Source organism: Podarcis pityusensis (genome assembly GCF_964106645.2).
Source record: "Podarcis pityusensis genome assembly, chromosome: 6".
NCBI classification, from domain to species: Eukaryota; Metazoa; Chordata; class Lepidosauria; order Squamata; family Lacertidae; genus Podarcis; species Podarcis pityusensis.
In genome coordinates this window covers 7,678,730-7,694,408 of record NC_138030.1, presented here as the reverse complement: position 1 = coordinate 7,694,408, position 15,679 = coordinate 7,678,730, and the positions used below count along the sequence as shown (strand labels likewise).

The 15,679-nt window shown below is 45.4% G+C and overlaps 1 protein-coding gene across 2 annotated transcripts in view; it reads right to left on the bottom strand.

Annotated features, from left to right (window-relative positions):
- Positions 1 to 6,599, bottom strand: part of CHRNA4 (cholinergic receptor nicotinic alpha 4 subunit) — an 84,211-nt gene extending 77,612 nt beyond the window's left edge. The window contains exon 1 of one of the 2 annotated variants that reach the window (XM_081011204.1): positions 5,881 to 6,599. In XM_081011204.1, the coding sequence (XP_080867330.1) occupies positions 5,881 to 6,004 (124 nt within the window). In that variant the 5' untranslated portion in view covers positions 6,005 to 6,599. The remainder of the gene's footprint in view (positions 1 to 5,880) is intronic. The other variant, XM_081011205.1, reaches the window with a different exon arrangement.
- Positions 6,600 to 15,679: the final 9,080 nt, after the last annotated feature.

Here is a 15,679-nt window from a genome sequence, read left to right as displayed (position 1 = left end):
GTGGAGCTATGCTGAAACCCTTCTTCCTGACCTGCTCGCTTTCCACAGGCAGGGAATGTTTCCCTGTATGGAAGCTTCAAAGGTGGGATCCCACATCTGAGCCAGGAATCAGAAAGGCCTACGATCCAACACCAGAAACAAAATCATCTTCACTGCCAGGTGCCATCTCATGGCCAACACTGGGAGGCAAACAGCCACCTACAGAACTCTGGACAGATCCAGGGACTAATAGATGCCACACATGCCAACAGCGAGCTTGAGAACTGGTGACTAGTTCACACAGCTTGTGAGTAGTCACAGAATCATAGGATCATCTAGTCCAATGCAGGAGTATGCGGCTGTCCCATACAGGGATCGAACCTGCAACCTTGGCATCATCAGCACCGTGCTTTCACCTGTTGAGCTATAAGTACTGAAGACAAACATGTCTAGATTCACCTCCCTTCTAAGAATACACACATACAATGGTTGGTTCATGTTTTATGTTCTGTATCCTTTCCTGGAGGGACGCGGGTGGCGCTGTGGGTTAAACCACAGAGCCTAGGACTTGCCGATCAGAAGGTCAGCAGTTCAAATCCCCGTGAGCTCCCGTTGCTCGGTCCCTGCTCCTGCCAACCTAGCAGTTCAAAAGCACGTTAAAGTGCAAGTAGATAAATAGGTACCACTCGGGCAGGAAGGTAAACGGCGTTTCTGTGTGCTGCTCTGTTTTGCCAGAAGCGGCTTAGTCATGCTGGCCACATGACCCGGAAGCTGTACGCCGGCCCCCTCGGCCAATAAAGCAAGATGAGCGCCACAACTCCAGAGTCGTCCGTGACTGGACCTAATGGTCAGGGGTCCCTTTATCTTTTACACTTTCCTGGTATCTGTCTCGATGCAGGGTGAGTTATAACTATTTTTTAACAAATGGGATAAATTTTAGCTGAAAGCCAGTTGTGAATCATAACATCCTTGACTATTAAAGTCTTTCAAGGAAGAGGTAAGTTGCGATCAACGTATGTGCCGGATTTCCTGATCTTGAAAAGAATTACTAGGAAGCAAGCCCCATTGAACTCTCCAGAATATTTCCTATTTGTATTGTTCTGGCTGTTACAAACAGCTAAGAAATAGTGGGAAGAGAAGTGGAGGAAAGGCAGGGACAGAAACCAGCAGTGTGTGTCGCCTTTTTTCCCAGTGTGTCCATTTTGCTACGTATCCAGAAAAGCTTCCCTTAGCCTATCAGGTGGAAAAGTAGATGTTGTGTTTTACATGTAAGTAAACATAAACCAGACAGCATCTAAAAAAGCAGAGACATCACCTTGCCAACAAAGGTCCGTATAGTTAAAGCTATGGCTTTCCCAGTACTGATGTATGGAAGTGAAAGCTGGACTATAAAGAAGGCTGATCGCCGAAGAATTGATGCTTTTGAATTATGGTGCTGGAGGAGACTCTTAAGAGTCCCATGGACTGCAAGAAGATCAAACCTTCCTTCCATTCTGAAGGAAATCAGCCCTGAGTGCTCACTGGAAGGACAGATCCTGAAGCTGAGACTCCAGTACTTTGGCCACCTTGTGAGAAGAGAAGACTCCCTGGAAAAGACCCTGATGTTGGGAAAGATGGAGGGCACAAGGAGAAGGGGACGACAGAGGATGAGATGGTTGGATAGTGTTCTTGAAGCTACCAACATGAGTTTGACCAAACTGCGTGAGGCAGTGGAAGACAGGAGTGCCTGGCATGCTCTGGTCCATGGGGTCACAAAGAGTTGGACACGACTAAACGACTAAACAACAACAACAAACATGTTTAAGAATAGGCTGTAAAAAAGCTCCAGGTTTGACACGGATTTTCTTTATGACCATAGAAATCCCTTTTCTTCCAGTTTCAGTTCCCCATTCATAAAATAGTCTAGCTAGCCTACCTCACAAGGTTGTTTTTCTTTGTTTGCTTTGGTGGGGGCTAATACACACATGTGAGCATTTTGCAATAGTAAACAGGCCTCGTAAATGATAAATATTCATAGGAGAATTAACCAATTTAGGATAGGAGGCAGGAACAAGGTTTCCAAGAATTCCTTTGATTTGGCCACCCTCCCCCCAGTTCTTCTCCCCAAGCATTTATATCTGAATCAGATAATCAGCTCTCTCGGGTGAGATTTAAGAAGGCCGAGGCCCTCACTGGCTTGAAAAAGTTTAAGGCTGCTGCAGAACCATTAAGGGAACTCTCTGAAGTGCAGCTTGGTTTGTTTGGGAAGCAAGCAAACAAATGAATAGAGTCCAGCTTGGCTCAGAAACTGCCAAGGAAAAGGCTTTTGCAATCTTTACAGCCACCTTCCCAAGGCAAGGATGCAGTGGAGGGGGAAAGCCAAGATGTTTGGCACAGAGAGCCACTAAACCACTTCCATTTACATGGGGAAAGTGAACTCCTTAATGCCAATAAAACTGCTCCAGAGTAAAAGAAAGAAAGAAAGAAAGAAAGAAAGAAAGAAAGAAAGAAAGAAAGAAAATTATCTCAAAATGCAACACAGATGGTATTTAACACCTGAAAGAATAGCAAAAATGAATAAAAATTGTAGCAATGTCTGCTGGCGATGCAACACTGGAAAAGGTACTATGATACATATATGGTGGAATTGTTTAAACATCAAACAATTTTGGGAAACAGTATATAACGAAATGAAAAAAATGTTCAGATATTCATTTAGGAAAACACCAGAAGGTTTTTTATTGGGAATAGTACCAGGAAGCCTAAAGGAAGAAGACAAGACCTTATATTTATACGCAACAGTAGCCGCAAGGCTATTGATTGCGAAAAATTGGAAAAGTGGTACTGTACCAACAAAGATAGAGTGGCTTGCCAAATTATTGGAGTACTACAATATATCCAAAACAATGGGAGAAATTGGAAGGATCTCAAAAGAGAAGGCAGACAGGGACTGGAAGGTGTTTAAAAGATACTTGCAAAACTATATCGAAAAATCAGAACTCCTATTAGAATAAACAAGTTTCGTTTCAAATATTGGAATACTAAATAAGATGGATAACAATGTGTAATAGAAAAAGAAGTATGAAATTAGGTTAAAGGTGTGTGAAAGAAAGTAATAGAAGTGGAAAGAAATTGCAGTTGAGTAGATTGGAAGTCTAACACAGAGGGTGAGGGGTGGTGGATGGTGATGGGAATTATCTGTGGGATTGAGTGTAGGTATGTTGTAGGTATGTTGTATGTATGTAGGTATGTTGTATGAAATGTATGTTTGTATGTTTGTATGTGTATTAATGTTGAATTATTTTAACAATAAAAAATTTAAAAAAAACACACAAAAAACTGCTCCAGAGTAAGCAGGCAGCGGATTGCACAGCCACCATTTCCACTAGTGCACAGCAAAGCTTTTCATGCTTTAGCCTGTCCCGGATTATATTATATTTTCTTTCTTTCTTTCTTTTTGAAGAGGAATGGGAAGGCTATATCTGGGGGATAATAAGACACCCTTGAAGGAGAGAGGGAGAGAAAACAGGTGCTAAGAGCAGGGAGGGAAGGGAGGAAAACAGAAACCAGACAATTAAAAAAGAGAATGACTTTTCACAAAAGCCAGCCTTTGCAACTAGGAGTGTAAATCAAATTAGCCCCAAGGTGGCTAATGAACTTGCCACTCCTTCTAGTGCTTTTCTGAATGTATTGAGATTGTTATTATGGTGCAAACAATCTTTTCAACAGTCGTGCAGAAGTAGGACTGTATGCCCACCACAAACATATTGTAGACTGGAGAGAAAGTTGAGTCTGGTAGAGGCATTTGTTGTTGTTTATTGTTCCTAGTAAGTTTCTTGCTGAGGTTAAGACTTCTCAGTTTGTACTCTAAGGTGGGGTTTGAGGACCCTGCTCACACTGGCAAGAGCTCTGTCCTGCCTTCATGGCATCCTCTCTGACATCTAAACCCTGATACCTACTCCCAAAGTCACAGCAGCTGGCTGTGGTTGTCTAGCAGCAAGCCAATGCACTCTGCACATGCTCCAGGGAGCCCATTCTCCAGCCATTCATCAGGTACCAAGTAAATAAATAAACAAACACATTCCAAAGCAGCGGCGGTTAAAAAGGCTGAACAATCTGTAACGCTCCCCAGACAGAGGGGCAAGTTAGCTCTTGTCTACCGCCCTGCAAATTCAGAAGGACCTGAAAAAGGACAATATCAGCCGCGTCCAAATCTTGCTTTGCATGTGTCTCTCTTCACCTAGAGCTTGACTGAAGCCCAAGCATCCTAGATCTCTGTTTCAACATGTGGTGTAAACCTCAAGGGAGTGCTGGTGAGGTGTAGCAGGCAAAGGGCTTGTCTATGCCAGCCTTGCCTAGCCTGATGTTCCCTGGTTGTTTTTTGGACTACAAATCCCACCATTGCTGGGCTGCTGGGGGTTTAAGTCCAAGAAAAGGAGTAGGGGTCCTCTGTACGCTGAAGGTCCTATGTTCAGTCTCTGACACCTGCAGTTGAAGGGAGCAGGTAGGATGTGATGGGAGACGCTCCTCTCTGCCTCCATCCTGGAGAGATGGTGCCGTTCAGCGCTACCTTGGGTTGATGGCCAAACCACTTGAGCTGAGATCAGGCAGTAGAGGCTTATCCATAAGGGGGAATGAATCTCTCCATGCCACAACTTCAGCCTGACTGCTTTCTTCCTTACAACCGGTCGAGAGGGTGACACTGGCTGCCAGGGTCCTCCTCAGTCTCAGTGTGAGAATCAGAGTTGGAAAGGGACCACAGCAGTCATCTAGTCTGATCTCCTGCAGTGCAAGAATCTTTTTGCCCAATGTGGGGCTCAAACCCACAACCCTGCCATTAAGATCCTGTCCTGCCTTCTATATGCAGAAGCTCCCAGATTCAATCCCCAACATCTCCTGGTAGGGCAAGGCACTATTCCTTGCCTGAAACCTTGGAAAGCTACGGAACAGCATCAAAGTCTGGACTGGGCTGGATGGATGGACTAATGGTCTCACACAGTATAAGGCAACTTCCTGTGTTCCTGACCTTGTACAACTCTGCAGGGAGGCCAAACTAACATTAATTGGCTTTATCTGTGGCTGGTCCTGGATTGCTCCCCGCTCCCTCCCCTGTTGGTCTCCCTGCCCAGCATTCATAAGGGTCTCCTGCTGCCCCACCTTACCTGCTTCTTATGGAGCTTTCTTTCTGGCTGAAACTCACAGGATGACCTTGACCCCTGTTGCTGCATCCCAGCCTAATCTACCTCACAGGGTTGTTGTACGGATACAATGGGGAAAGGTTTGTGTGTTTGCTTGTGGGCTTCTCCATGGGAAGGAAGACATCCAGATGAGACAAGCTACATTCCGAGAGTCACTGTGTTTGAGGGGGCTGGGTTCTAATCTCGGCTCTGCCACAAGGCTGATCTGCTGACTTTGGACCAGTTTCGCCACATAGCCTCCCTCAGAGGGCTGGTGCTGCTGCCGCTGCTGTTGGGAGAAACTACCCTGAGTTTTGTTTTTAAAACGAACGGGAAAGGATTTATTGCAACATGAGAGCCACCAAGCATGTGCAAAGTGCAATCTTTCCATACTGCTGACTAGCCCTGATCAACCCTTGCAAATAATAATAATTAAGGGTTGTATCTACTCAGAGTAGACCCATGAGAATTAACCAACCGAAGCCCATTAATTTCAATGGGTCTACTCTGAGTAGGGATAGCACTGAATACACGCCCCCCAAAAGCACATTTATATGCCTCCAGCAAGAGGCAAACAATACTCTTCGAGCAGTTATCCCAAGGCGTTTAAAAGAAAGCAGGGAGGAGGAGACGGAAGGGAGAATTTTAGGAGAATTTCTCTTGCTGCAGAGCGACAGGCGCACGGGGCTTCTGGCCGGGGTGTGGGAGAGAGAAACCGGCACACACAAAAAAGCGTGAAACTTACCAGGGAATAAGTTTGCGCAGAGCAGTAAGAGGAGATGCTCTTGAAACGCGAGAAATCCCATTCTGGAGAGCCCTCGCCGACGCAAAGCCATCCCCCTCGCTCCGCTTTTGGTCAACGCACCCATTCCTTTCGCGTCAACTTCGGCCCCCTCGCCATCCTCGCGAGGTCCTGATCCATGGCTCCCCCGCTCGCCCGACCGCTCTGCCCTGAGCAAGAAGCGGTGTCTGGGTCCGGATCCCCCGCCTGCTTCACAGTACGCCCTCTCCCAACATAAACAGAACCCCTCCCGGCAAACAAAAAAACTGCTAGCCCTCTTGATCCTCCAGGTGGTCCCTCTCCGCCCGGATTCTCGGCTCTGCGCTGCGCAGCAGCAGCCCCCGAGCTCGGCGAGGTCGGTCTGCAACTGTTGGTCCCTTCCGCGGGATCCTCGATCTACTCAAGGCTGCTTCGCTGCCTTCGCCTCTTGCCTTCGCTGTCCTGCCTCTGCTGGGCTGGGCTGAGTTTTAGGGATGCGCTTCTCTCTCTAGCCACACCGAGATTGCCTCTCCCTTTTGACTTCTCTGCGCTCAGATTGGGCGGCGAAGGCGGGGGGAAGCCAGTGGCATCTCTCCCCTCCCCGGACCGTTGTGGGCTTCACCAGGCGGGACCGACCCCCATCCTCTTCTGAAGAGGCTGGGGAGGGGAGGGATGGGAGGGAAGGAAGGAGGAGATCCCACGATTCCCACCACAAGCCACGCGCAATAGCCCAGGGGAGAAGACCAGGGATTGTGTTGTTAGAGAACTGGGCGGGGAGCGGGGCGCTCCCAGAACTGGGGATGGAAAGATATATATTATTCCTGTCCAGATTTACACCTCACATACATAATTTCACGCTCCCCGCATCTTCTTTAAAGCTACAGTGGTACCTCGGGTTACATACGCTTCAGGTTACAGACTCCACTAACCCAGAAATAGTACTTCGGGTTAAGAACTTTGCTTCAGGATGAGAACAGATATCACACGGCGGCGGTGGTGGCAGGAGGCCCCATTAGCTAAAGTGGTACCTCAGGTTAAGAACATTCAGGTTAAGAACGGACCTCCGGAACGAATTAAGTTCTTAACCCGAGGTACCACTGTACTTCCTGCGCCGTTCCACCGATTTTTTAAAAAGAGAGAAATCTTGCAGTCTCAGGTTTTGATTGTTTTGCACTGGATGAGATGCGATCCTATGCACGTTTACTCAGAAGTAAATCCCGACTGTTGACTCCGATGGGACTTACTCCCCGGTAAGCGTGTACAGGATTGCAGCCTTCCCGGATTCATCTTTTAACTCTGAATATTTGTTTATAGCAATCCCATCCCATGGGGCGGGGGGGGGGAAGCATAGGATTTGAGTTTCTGGTCGGAGCAGACACCGTTTTAAGACAACTTTTGTGGGTGATCCGCTTGTCGCTGGCTGTTGGCGCGCGCACACGTCCGTTTACTCCGCATCCAGTGCGCTCCTGCTGCCGGATTGGGGAGCCGTGTGTCCACACGACGTTAGCCACATTTCCATTCTAACCTGCCGTTCCGGATGAAACAGTCCGCTTTGATGCGTTTATGAATCGAGGCGGTGCACTCGTTACCAGCTTTTAAAGCTCAGCCGGGTCGTTCTGTTTCTCAATTCGGATCGAACCTGGCTTGGCGGTGTCGGGATGAGACTCATCAAAACGCTCTATATAACAAACAAAAAGCAGACTAGGTGAAAGATAGATAGATTGTGGCTCACACCGTGTGTACACTGCTTTCCAAACCAGTGGTGGGATCAGGCTGGATGCAGAGTAAACAGGAGTGTGTACACAGCTGGATAAATGGCCTAGCTGCCTTTTAAGCTGGCATTGTGTACAAAGCCTTAGTCACTGGCGGCTGCATGGAACCTGTATGGATCTCAATTGCTGGGTTGGAACCATAGAGAATGAGGGCAACTGGTAGGTTCCCTGCAAGCACCTGATTGGCTGCTGTAGCTGCTGTGCTTGCAGGATACAATATCCCTCTTTGATGATGGCTGCATACTATCTCCAATACTGAAGGTGGTGTGCACCTGAATTCCAGGTGCTGGGAGTCACAAGTGTGGAGAGTTGCTGTCATACTCTGGTCCTGCTTGAGGATTTCGCACAGACGCCTCATTGGCTGCTGTGAGAATGGGATGCTGAACCAGATGAGCCTTGGGTCTGATCCTGCAAAGCTCTTCTTAGGCCTTTAAGATGCATTCCCTCCTATAACAGAAGGAGGGATTACTAACGCCTCTTCTAAGGCTGTGTGCAGACATAGACTTTGGAAACATACCCCCACTGTGTGCTTTTGTACATAGTGGTTTACAGCTGTGTCCACCTTTGTACAATAACTTCATCTAAAGTGGCAGCTACTGACCATGTCATCTGCATACACGTTCCAAACAAGTGTCCAACAGTGCTATTCTGGGCTGCATCAACAGAAGTCTAGTGTCCAGGTCAAGAGAAGTAATAGTTCCACTCTGTTCTGCCTTGGTCAGACCCCACCTGGAATGCTGTGTCCAATTCTGGGCTCCACAATATAAGAAGGATGTTGGCAAGCTGGAACATGTGCAGAGGAGGGTGACCAAGATGATCAAGGGCATGGGTAGGCAACTAAGGCCTAGGGTCCGGATCTGGCCCAATTGCCTTCTAAATCTGGCCCAAGGACAGTCCGGGATCAGCATGTTTTTACATGAGTAGAATGTGTCCCTTTTATTTAAAATGCATCTGTGGATTATTTGTGGGGCATAGGAATTTGTTCTTCCCCCCCCCCCAAAAAAATATATATATAGTCCAGCCCCCCACAAGGTCTGAGGGACAGTGGACCAGCCCCCTGCTGAAAAAGTTTGCTGTTCCCTGATCAAGGGTTTGGAAACCAAGCCTTATGAGGAAAAGTTGAGGGAGCTGGGTATGTTTAGCCTGGAAAAGAAGAGACTGAGAGGAGATAAGTTAGCCATCTTAAAATTTTTGAAGGGCTGTTACAGGGAACAAGCTTGTTTTCTCTTGCTCGGGGTATGTGGGGGGGGGGGGAGCAGGACCATTGCTTCAAGTTACAAGAAAGGAGATTCCAACTAAACATCAGGAAGAACTTTCTGACAGTAAGAGCTGTTAGACAGGGGAACTCTCAATTATTGGAGGTTTTTAAGCAGAGTATGGATAGCCACCTATCATGGATGCTTTAGCTGAGAGTCCTGCATTGCAGGGGTTGGACTAGATGACCCTCCGGGTCCCTTTGAACTCTACAATTCTATTGATGTTCCCTATTTCCCCCCTCCCCCTTGTTCCATTAGCATTTCCACAGACTTAAAAAAATCCTCTCTTTCTCTCTCCGTCTCTCTCTCTCTCTCTCTCTCTCTCTCTCTCTCTCTCAGTCTTCAGCTGGAAATGAGAGTGCTGGTCTGCTGATATACAGAGGGCATACGGTATATTGGTGTTAAGAGTTACAGTACTGCTTCATGTTTGCCTGTTTCATCTGTAGGCAAGTTAAATATGATGCAGGGGAGTGGAACAGCGCTGTAATGTCAGTAGCTCTGCCCCAATAGGAGGTGAGCTGAGAAAGCTCTCTCTATGTGCACATGGAGGAAACAAGCGTTTGAGAAGCAGCTGCTCAGCACAAAGCAGATTGTAACAGTTCCAGCAGAATGTGCTCTAGACTGACTAATAAGTGTATGACGCAGGAATGATGTCATGTTTACAGCATCCCCCAAAAGATGCCTGCATCCAGCACTGGAATGTACATTATCATCCAGTGTGCAAACACAAACTTGCCGAATTTACACTTTCCAGAACATTACGTGACGAACCAAAACAACAGCAGGCCACCAAAATTTGCAGTTGTCTGAATTTTGCCATGAAGTTCTCCAGCCAAGTAATCTGTATGAACCTATGCCTATAAATGCATACATTGGTGGAAATAATTTACAAAAAAATGCATTCTATTAGGGGGAAATGCTTTGCAAAAAAAAATGCGTAGAGTAGAAAAAATTGTGTATACTAAGATAAACTGACAGTAAAATGCTGATGAATTGTCGAGTGCTGTATTTCCTGATTCAGATTGAACTCTCGAGATTTCAAGCCACTTCAAGATTCTAGTTCTCCACAAACAGAGATGCGAAGTTTATTTTTTTAAAAAACAACAACAACAGACAGGTGAAAACAGCTGCATAGGTTTGGTTTCAAAGAACTATGCCGACACCATTTTAATATGTAAAATTAAATTAATTGGAAATAGCTTGCAGATATTTAGTTGGCTTAGGATTTCGTATAAGTTAAGTGATGAATCAATATGTTTAATTTTAAAATTAAAAGATATAAGGATGTTAATGTTTCGGTTAAATTTCATAAGAACTTTGATTTGGAAAACCGTTAAAAGGAAGTGCATGGAAATTCAACCAAGGGGAAGCGAGGAAGTCACTTAACAATGTTAATAGGTGTAATTTTAATAAGGTTATGATCCATGTTTGTTTTGTTTATAATTTTGTGAAAATCAATAAAAAATTAATAAAATTTAAAAAAACAGACAGGTGAAAACAGCTGCATAGGTTTGGTTTCAAAGAACTATGCCTACACCAGAGCTCCCCTCCCCCCTTTTCTGCTGCAGACCCCCATCCTCTTGTGTTCTTAAGTTAAATGTGTTAGAGTATTCCCCATGGACTTCTGCTATATTATCTCCAGATTCCTCTAAAACGATTGCCTGAAATCCAGGCTAAGTGATTGCCAACAATGAAATGGGGTTGGGTACTAAGCATGCACGACAAAGGGACACATCTATTTACTTAACAAAGTGATAGAGGCAGCTCTTTGTCATGTCTTGGTCACAGCACCGTGCAAGATATAAAAGTAAACACGGTGGAGTGGTCTTTTATATACAGTGGTACCTCAGGTTACATACACTTCAGGTTACATACGCTTCAGGTTACAGACTCCGCTAACCCAGAAATAGTGCTTCAGGTTAAGAACTTTGCTTCAGGATGAGAACAGAAATCGTGCTCCGGCAGCGCGGCAGCAGCAGGAGGCCCCATTAGCTAAAGTGGTGCTTCAGGTTAAGAACAGTTTCAGGTTAAGTACGGATCACTGGAACGAATTAAGTACTTAACCTGAGGTACCACTGTATACACTACACTTTTCCTTTCCTTTCTTTTCCGTTTCTCCCCACACCCTGCAATTTAATCTTGGACCTATCATTATTTTTTAAAAAAATACATTAGTAAAAATACAACATTATAAATGTGTTATAACACCATGACACTCGATGGTGTTTTAGAGCGGAAATCGGAACTCTATTAAATTTTCTATTGTGAGCTTTAAAACGGTGTTTTTTCCCCGTAGCATTTTCAGAGCGTTTTCTCATAGCTGTGTAGATGCAGACCAACAGCATGCCTTGGGATAGCTTGAGAATCCCTTACACCTTGAGAGAAAGCAGAGCAGGGAGACGTAGATTTGACATGTATGGAAGTGAGAGCTGGACCATAAAGAAGGGTGATCGCCAGAGAATTGATGCTTTTGAATTATGGTGCTGGAGGAGACTCTTGAGAGTCCCATGGACTGCAAGAAGATCAAACCTCTCCATTCTTAAGGAAATCAGCCGTGAGTGCTCACTGGAAGGACAGATCCTGAAGCTGAGGCTCCAATACTTTGGCCACTTCATGAGAAGAGAAGACTCCCTGGAAAAGACCCTGATGTTGGGGGAAATGGAGGACACAAGGAGAAGGGGACGCTGGAGGACGAGATGGTTGGATAGTGTTCTCGAAGCTACCAGCATGAGTTTGACCAGACTGCGGGAAGAAGTGGAAGACTGGAGTGCCTGGCGTGCTCTGGTCAATGAGGTCACAAAGAGTCGGACACGACTAAACAACTAAACAACAACAACAATTGTGTAGGGTTTGCATGCTTTGAAGTCCCATTGGAATAGCACAGCATCTTCATTAGCAACTAATGCTGAGCCAAACATGACTTCCACTTTTTTTTTCCTTTTTTTTTGGCACCATTATCCATAAATTATTAAGGGAGAAAATGCCTTCAAAAATTATCAAAGGGGGCAGAACAGTTATGTGAAATTCTCATGGTGGGGGTACAGGGCCTTTTGACACACTTGCCTCACCTTTGAGGTGGCAGAGTTGTGTTTCTGAATGTCCTTTCCTTTGTTCTGCAAAGTGCCCTATGCTTTGCAGCCTTCCTGGGTGCTTGCTTTTCAGCTAAAGCCCAGGGGAAGACATGAATGAAATCAGGAAGCATAGGCAGCCAGGGAGGCTGCAGGACACTGGAGGATTAATGTATGAAAAGAAAGACAATACACACCACTGACAACCACATTGCAAGGATAAAATGAGTTCAAAACCCTGCACACACTAGAATTCTCAAGAAATCCTAAAGCCCCTGATAATTGGGCAGTCAAATGGGAGCCTACTGCACAGAGAAAGAAAATGCTTGATTTTGACACAACTCTGTGAACAGCTTCCTGATCCTGCCTTATAACAGACCAAGGCCTCCTCAACAGTGACTGCCAGAACTCACTCGTTGCCCAATGCAGAGCTGCAACCAGCAAATATTCTCAACTTATCCAAAATAAGCTGCTCGACAAACATCGCTCAAAGCTGAAATGCCAATATTCCTTTAATAAATAACAGAGCAGGCTTGATTAAATACTGAAAATTCCAATATTTATGTATGCAGCTATGGCGACAAGGTTACTGATTGCCCAAAATTGGAAAAGCAGCAGCGTCCCAACTAAAACAGACTGGTTATCTGAAATGAGGGAATACTTCCATATTGTCGAACTAACAGGGAGGGTAAGAGGAGATATGGTACAAAAAGTGAATAAGGAGTGGGCTATTTTTAAAGAATACATCAAAATTTATGTGGAAAAAGTAGAATTTCTGACAGATATTGCATGAATTCAGAAAATGATTAGAGAGTAAGGAGAGTAAAGTCAAGATAGAAGAAGAGATTAAAGAAATAATGAAATGTGTTTAAGCTAGTTGGGAAAATAAAGTAGCGTAACAAGAACGGCTGGAAGTCAAGTCACTTGGTGGGTGTCCGTGTGGGGTAGGTGTGTAGGTATGTTGATATGTACAATATAGGTAGGTATTATATAGTGTAATGTAGGTATGTTTTATGTTATGAAAATAAGGTAGTGTGTTGTGTACGTGTATTGTATAAATGTATATGTATGTGCTTTATATGTTAATAAAATTTAAATTAAAAAAATAAATACTGAAAATTCCAAATCGTCGTTATCCAAAGTAGACTCAATTCATGAAGGAGAAAGGATATTCTTCCTTACCCACCTGGCCAAACTGGTGATGAATGCCTCTATCCTAAATTCATTACTTTGAAGCAAATCCTAGTGAAATCTGTGGTACCCATAGCAATGTCGTAAGCCACATGTGGGGAACCTTTTGCTCTTCAGAGTCTGCTGAACTACATCTCCCATCAGCCCCAGGAAGCTTGCCAGTGGCCCGGCATATGGGGAGTTGTAGTTCAGTAACACGTGGTCCCAGGGCGGGTTGGAACAATTAAACACAATGTTAAAAAGCTGTTGTTGGCACCCATCTGTCTTGAGAGACAATGGAGTGTGCCTCCAGGGGTGAAGCCAAACCTCTGGTGACCTCCCTGGGGTGCAAGCCTGGGCAGTGTGTATGCAACTTACAATTTAGGTGGTCCCTAAAATATATATATACACAGTGGTTTAGGGGATGCGGGTGGCACTGTGGGTTAAACCACAGAGCCTAGGACTTGCCGATCAGAAGGTTGGCAGTTCGAATCTCCGCAACGGGGTGAGCTCCCATTGTTCGGTTCTTGCTCCTGCCAACCTAGCAGTTTGAAAGCATGTCAAAGTGCAAGTGGATAAATAGGTACCACTCCGGCGGGAAGGTAAACGGCGTTTCCATCCGCTGCTCTGGTTCACCAGAAGCGGCTTAGTCATGCGGGCCACATGACCCGGAAGCTGTACGCCGGCTCCCTCAGTCAATAAAGCTAGATGAATGCCGCAACCCCAGAGTCGGCCACGACTGGACCTAATGGTTTATCTTGCCTTGGTTTAAGAACAGCTTAGTTTATGAACAACTTGGATTAAGAACGCAGCAAACCCGGAAGTAGGTGTTTTGGTTTGTGAACTTTGCCTTGGAAGCAGAACATGTTCCACTTCTTGTTGAGTGTGTTCCATTTGTAAATTGAGCCCCCACTCTATGGGAAAGCACGCCTTGGTTTAAGAATGCTTTGGTTTAAGAACGGACTTCCGGAACGGATTAAGTGCGTAAACCAAGGTACCACTGTATCTCAGGTGTCAAAAGCCAGGGTAAAGCACTGTGTCTTCAGCGTTCAATGAAAGCTGTCTAATAAAAGTGCCAGATGGGGAGGTTGTTCCGCAAGAAATGCCCTCTCCCAGGCCACAACTTTTATTATTTAGTTACTGCATATTTCACCCATGTTTCCTCTGAGGAGCTCAACGTGGTGCATACATTTCTCTCCCCTTCCCCATGACAACCCTGGGGAGTAGGTTTGGCTGAGAAGCAATGACTGGCCTGAAGTCACCCAGTGATTTGAACCCTAGTCTTCCAGCATTGGGTCTGACACTCTAACTACTACATCCCATTGGCTGTCTGGATTCTTGCAACCGACTCTATGTGGGACTCCCTCTGAAGAGAATTTGAAACTCCAGCTGGCCCAGAACGCAGCAGGAAGAACGTTGGTGCTGGTTGCGCCCCCATGGGGCCATTTTGCACCTATCTTGCAATGCCTGCACTGGTTGCCAACCTGGCAGAACCCAAATGAGTAGCGATTACCTTTTAAGATCTAGATGGCTGGAGTCGATGATATACGAGTTGTCTGCCTCCTCCTATAACAGGCATTCACTTTTTTTTTTATTAAGGATTTTCTTGTTTTACAGAAGTAAGTGTAATGCCTCGTATTTTTTTTCCCATGTAACATTTTTACAAATCCATTTCATTTGTTGAGGCATTAGGGGGAGAAGAAAGAAAAAAAAAAGACAGAAAGGAACAAGAACGCCCAGGAACCTCACCAAAATGCTGGAGAGGGTGCACCTCCACAGGCACATACCACCACATGTGGTGGGAGTGTCCCAAAATCCAACTATTCTGGACAACAGCCATACGAGAAATATGTAAAATAACTAAGCAAGTATTAGAAATCACCCCAGAATTGGCCCTACTAAACATCTTCCAAGACAACAATGCCCATTTACACCACAAAGAACTCATAACCCACCTACTTTCAGCAGCCAGAAACACCATAACCAGACACTGGAGAGACCTGTCAGGAGTAAGCATGGACCAATGGTACCAAATAGTATGGGAAACAGCCCTACTAGAAAAATTAACTAATAAACTGAAACTGACACGGGGACAAACAGAAGAGAACAGGCATTCACTTTCATTGAGATCAAGAAGGATGGTCATTCTCTGAGCCCTATCCATACTGGAAACATGATTGTCCCACCACTCTCCCCCCGACCTGAAACCCGCTGTTTACCGCTGAATCAGAGTGAACGTCACTCCAGAGAAAACCCGATCGACATTTGCTCTGATTCAGTGGTAAACAGTGGGTTTTCCCAGGGGGAAACTGCAGGACAAGCAGAAATGCAGACAGGCCCGATGTCTGCATCAGTATTGTGGAGAAGCAGGCTCAGTGAGGTTCTCATGGCCTGAGGCTCAGGTAAAGCCTTCTGTCTGCTTGTGAAAACTTCTTCTTTTAAACAAATAACGCGGCCAGCTTTTAATTTGCCACGTCGAAGTGATTTTATTGAATAACGTGTTTTTATCTGCCGTGCC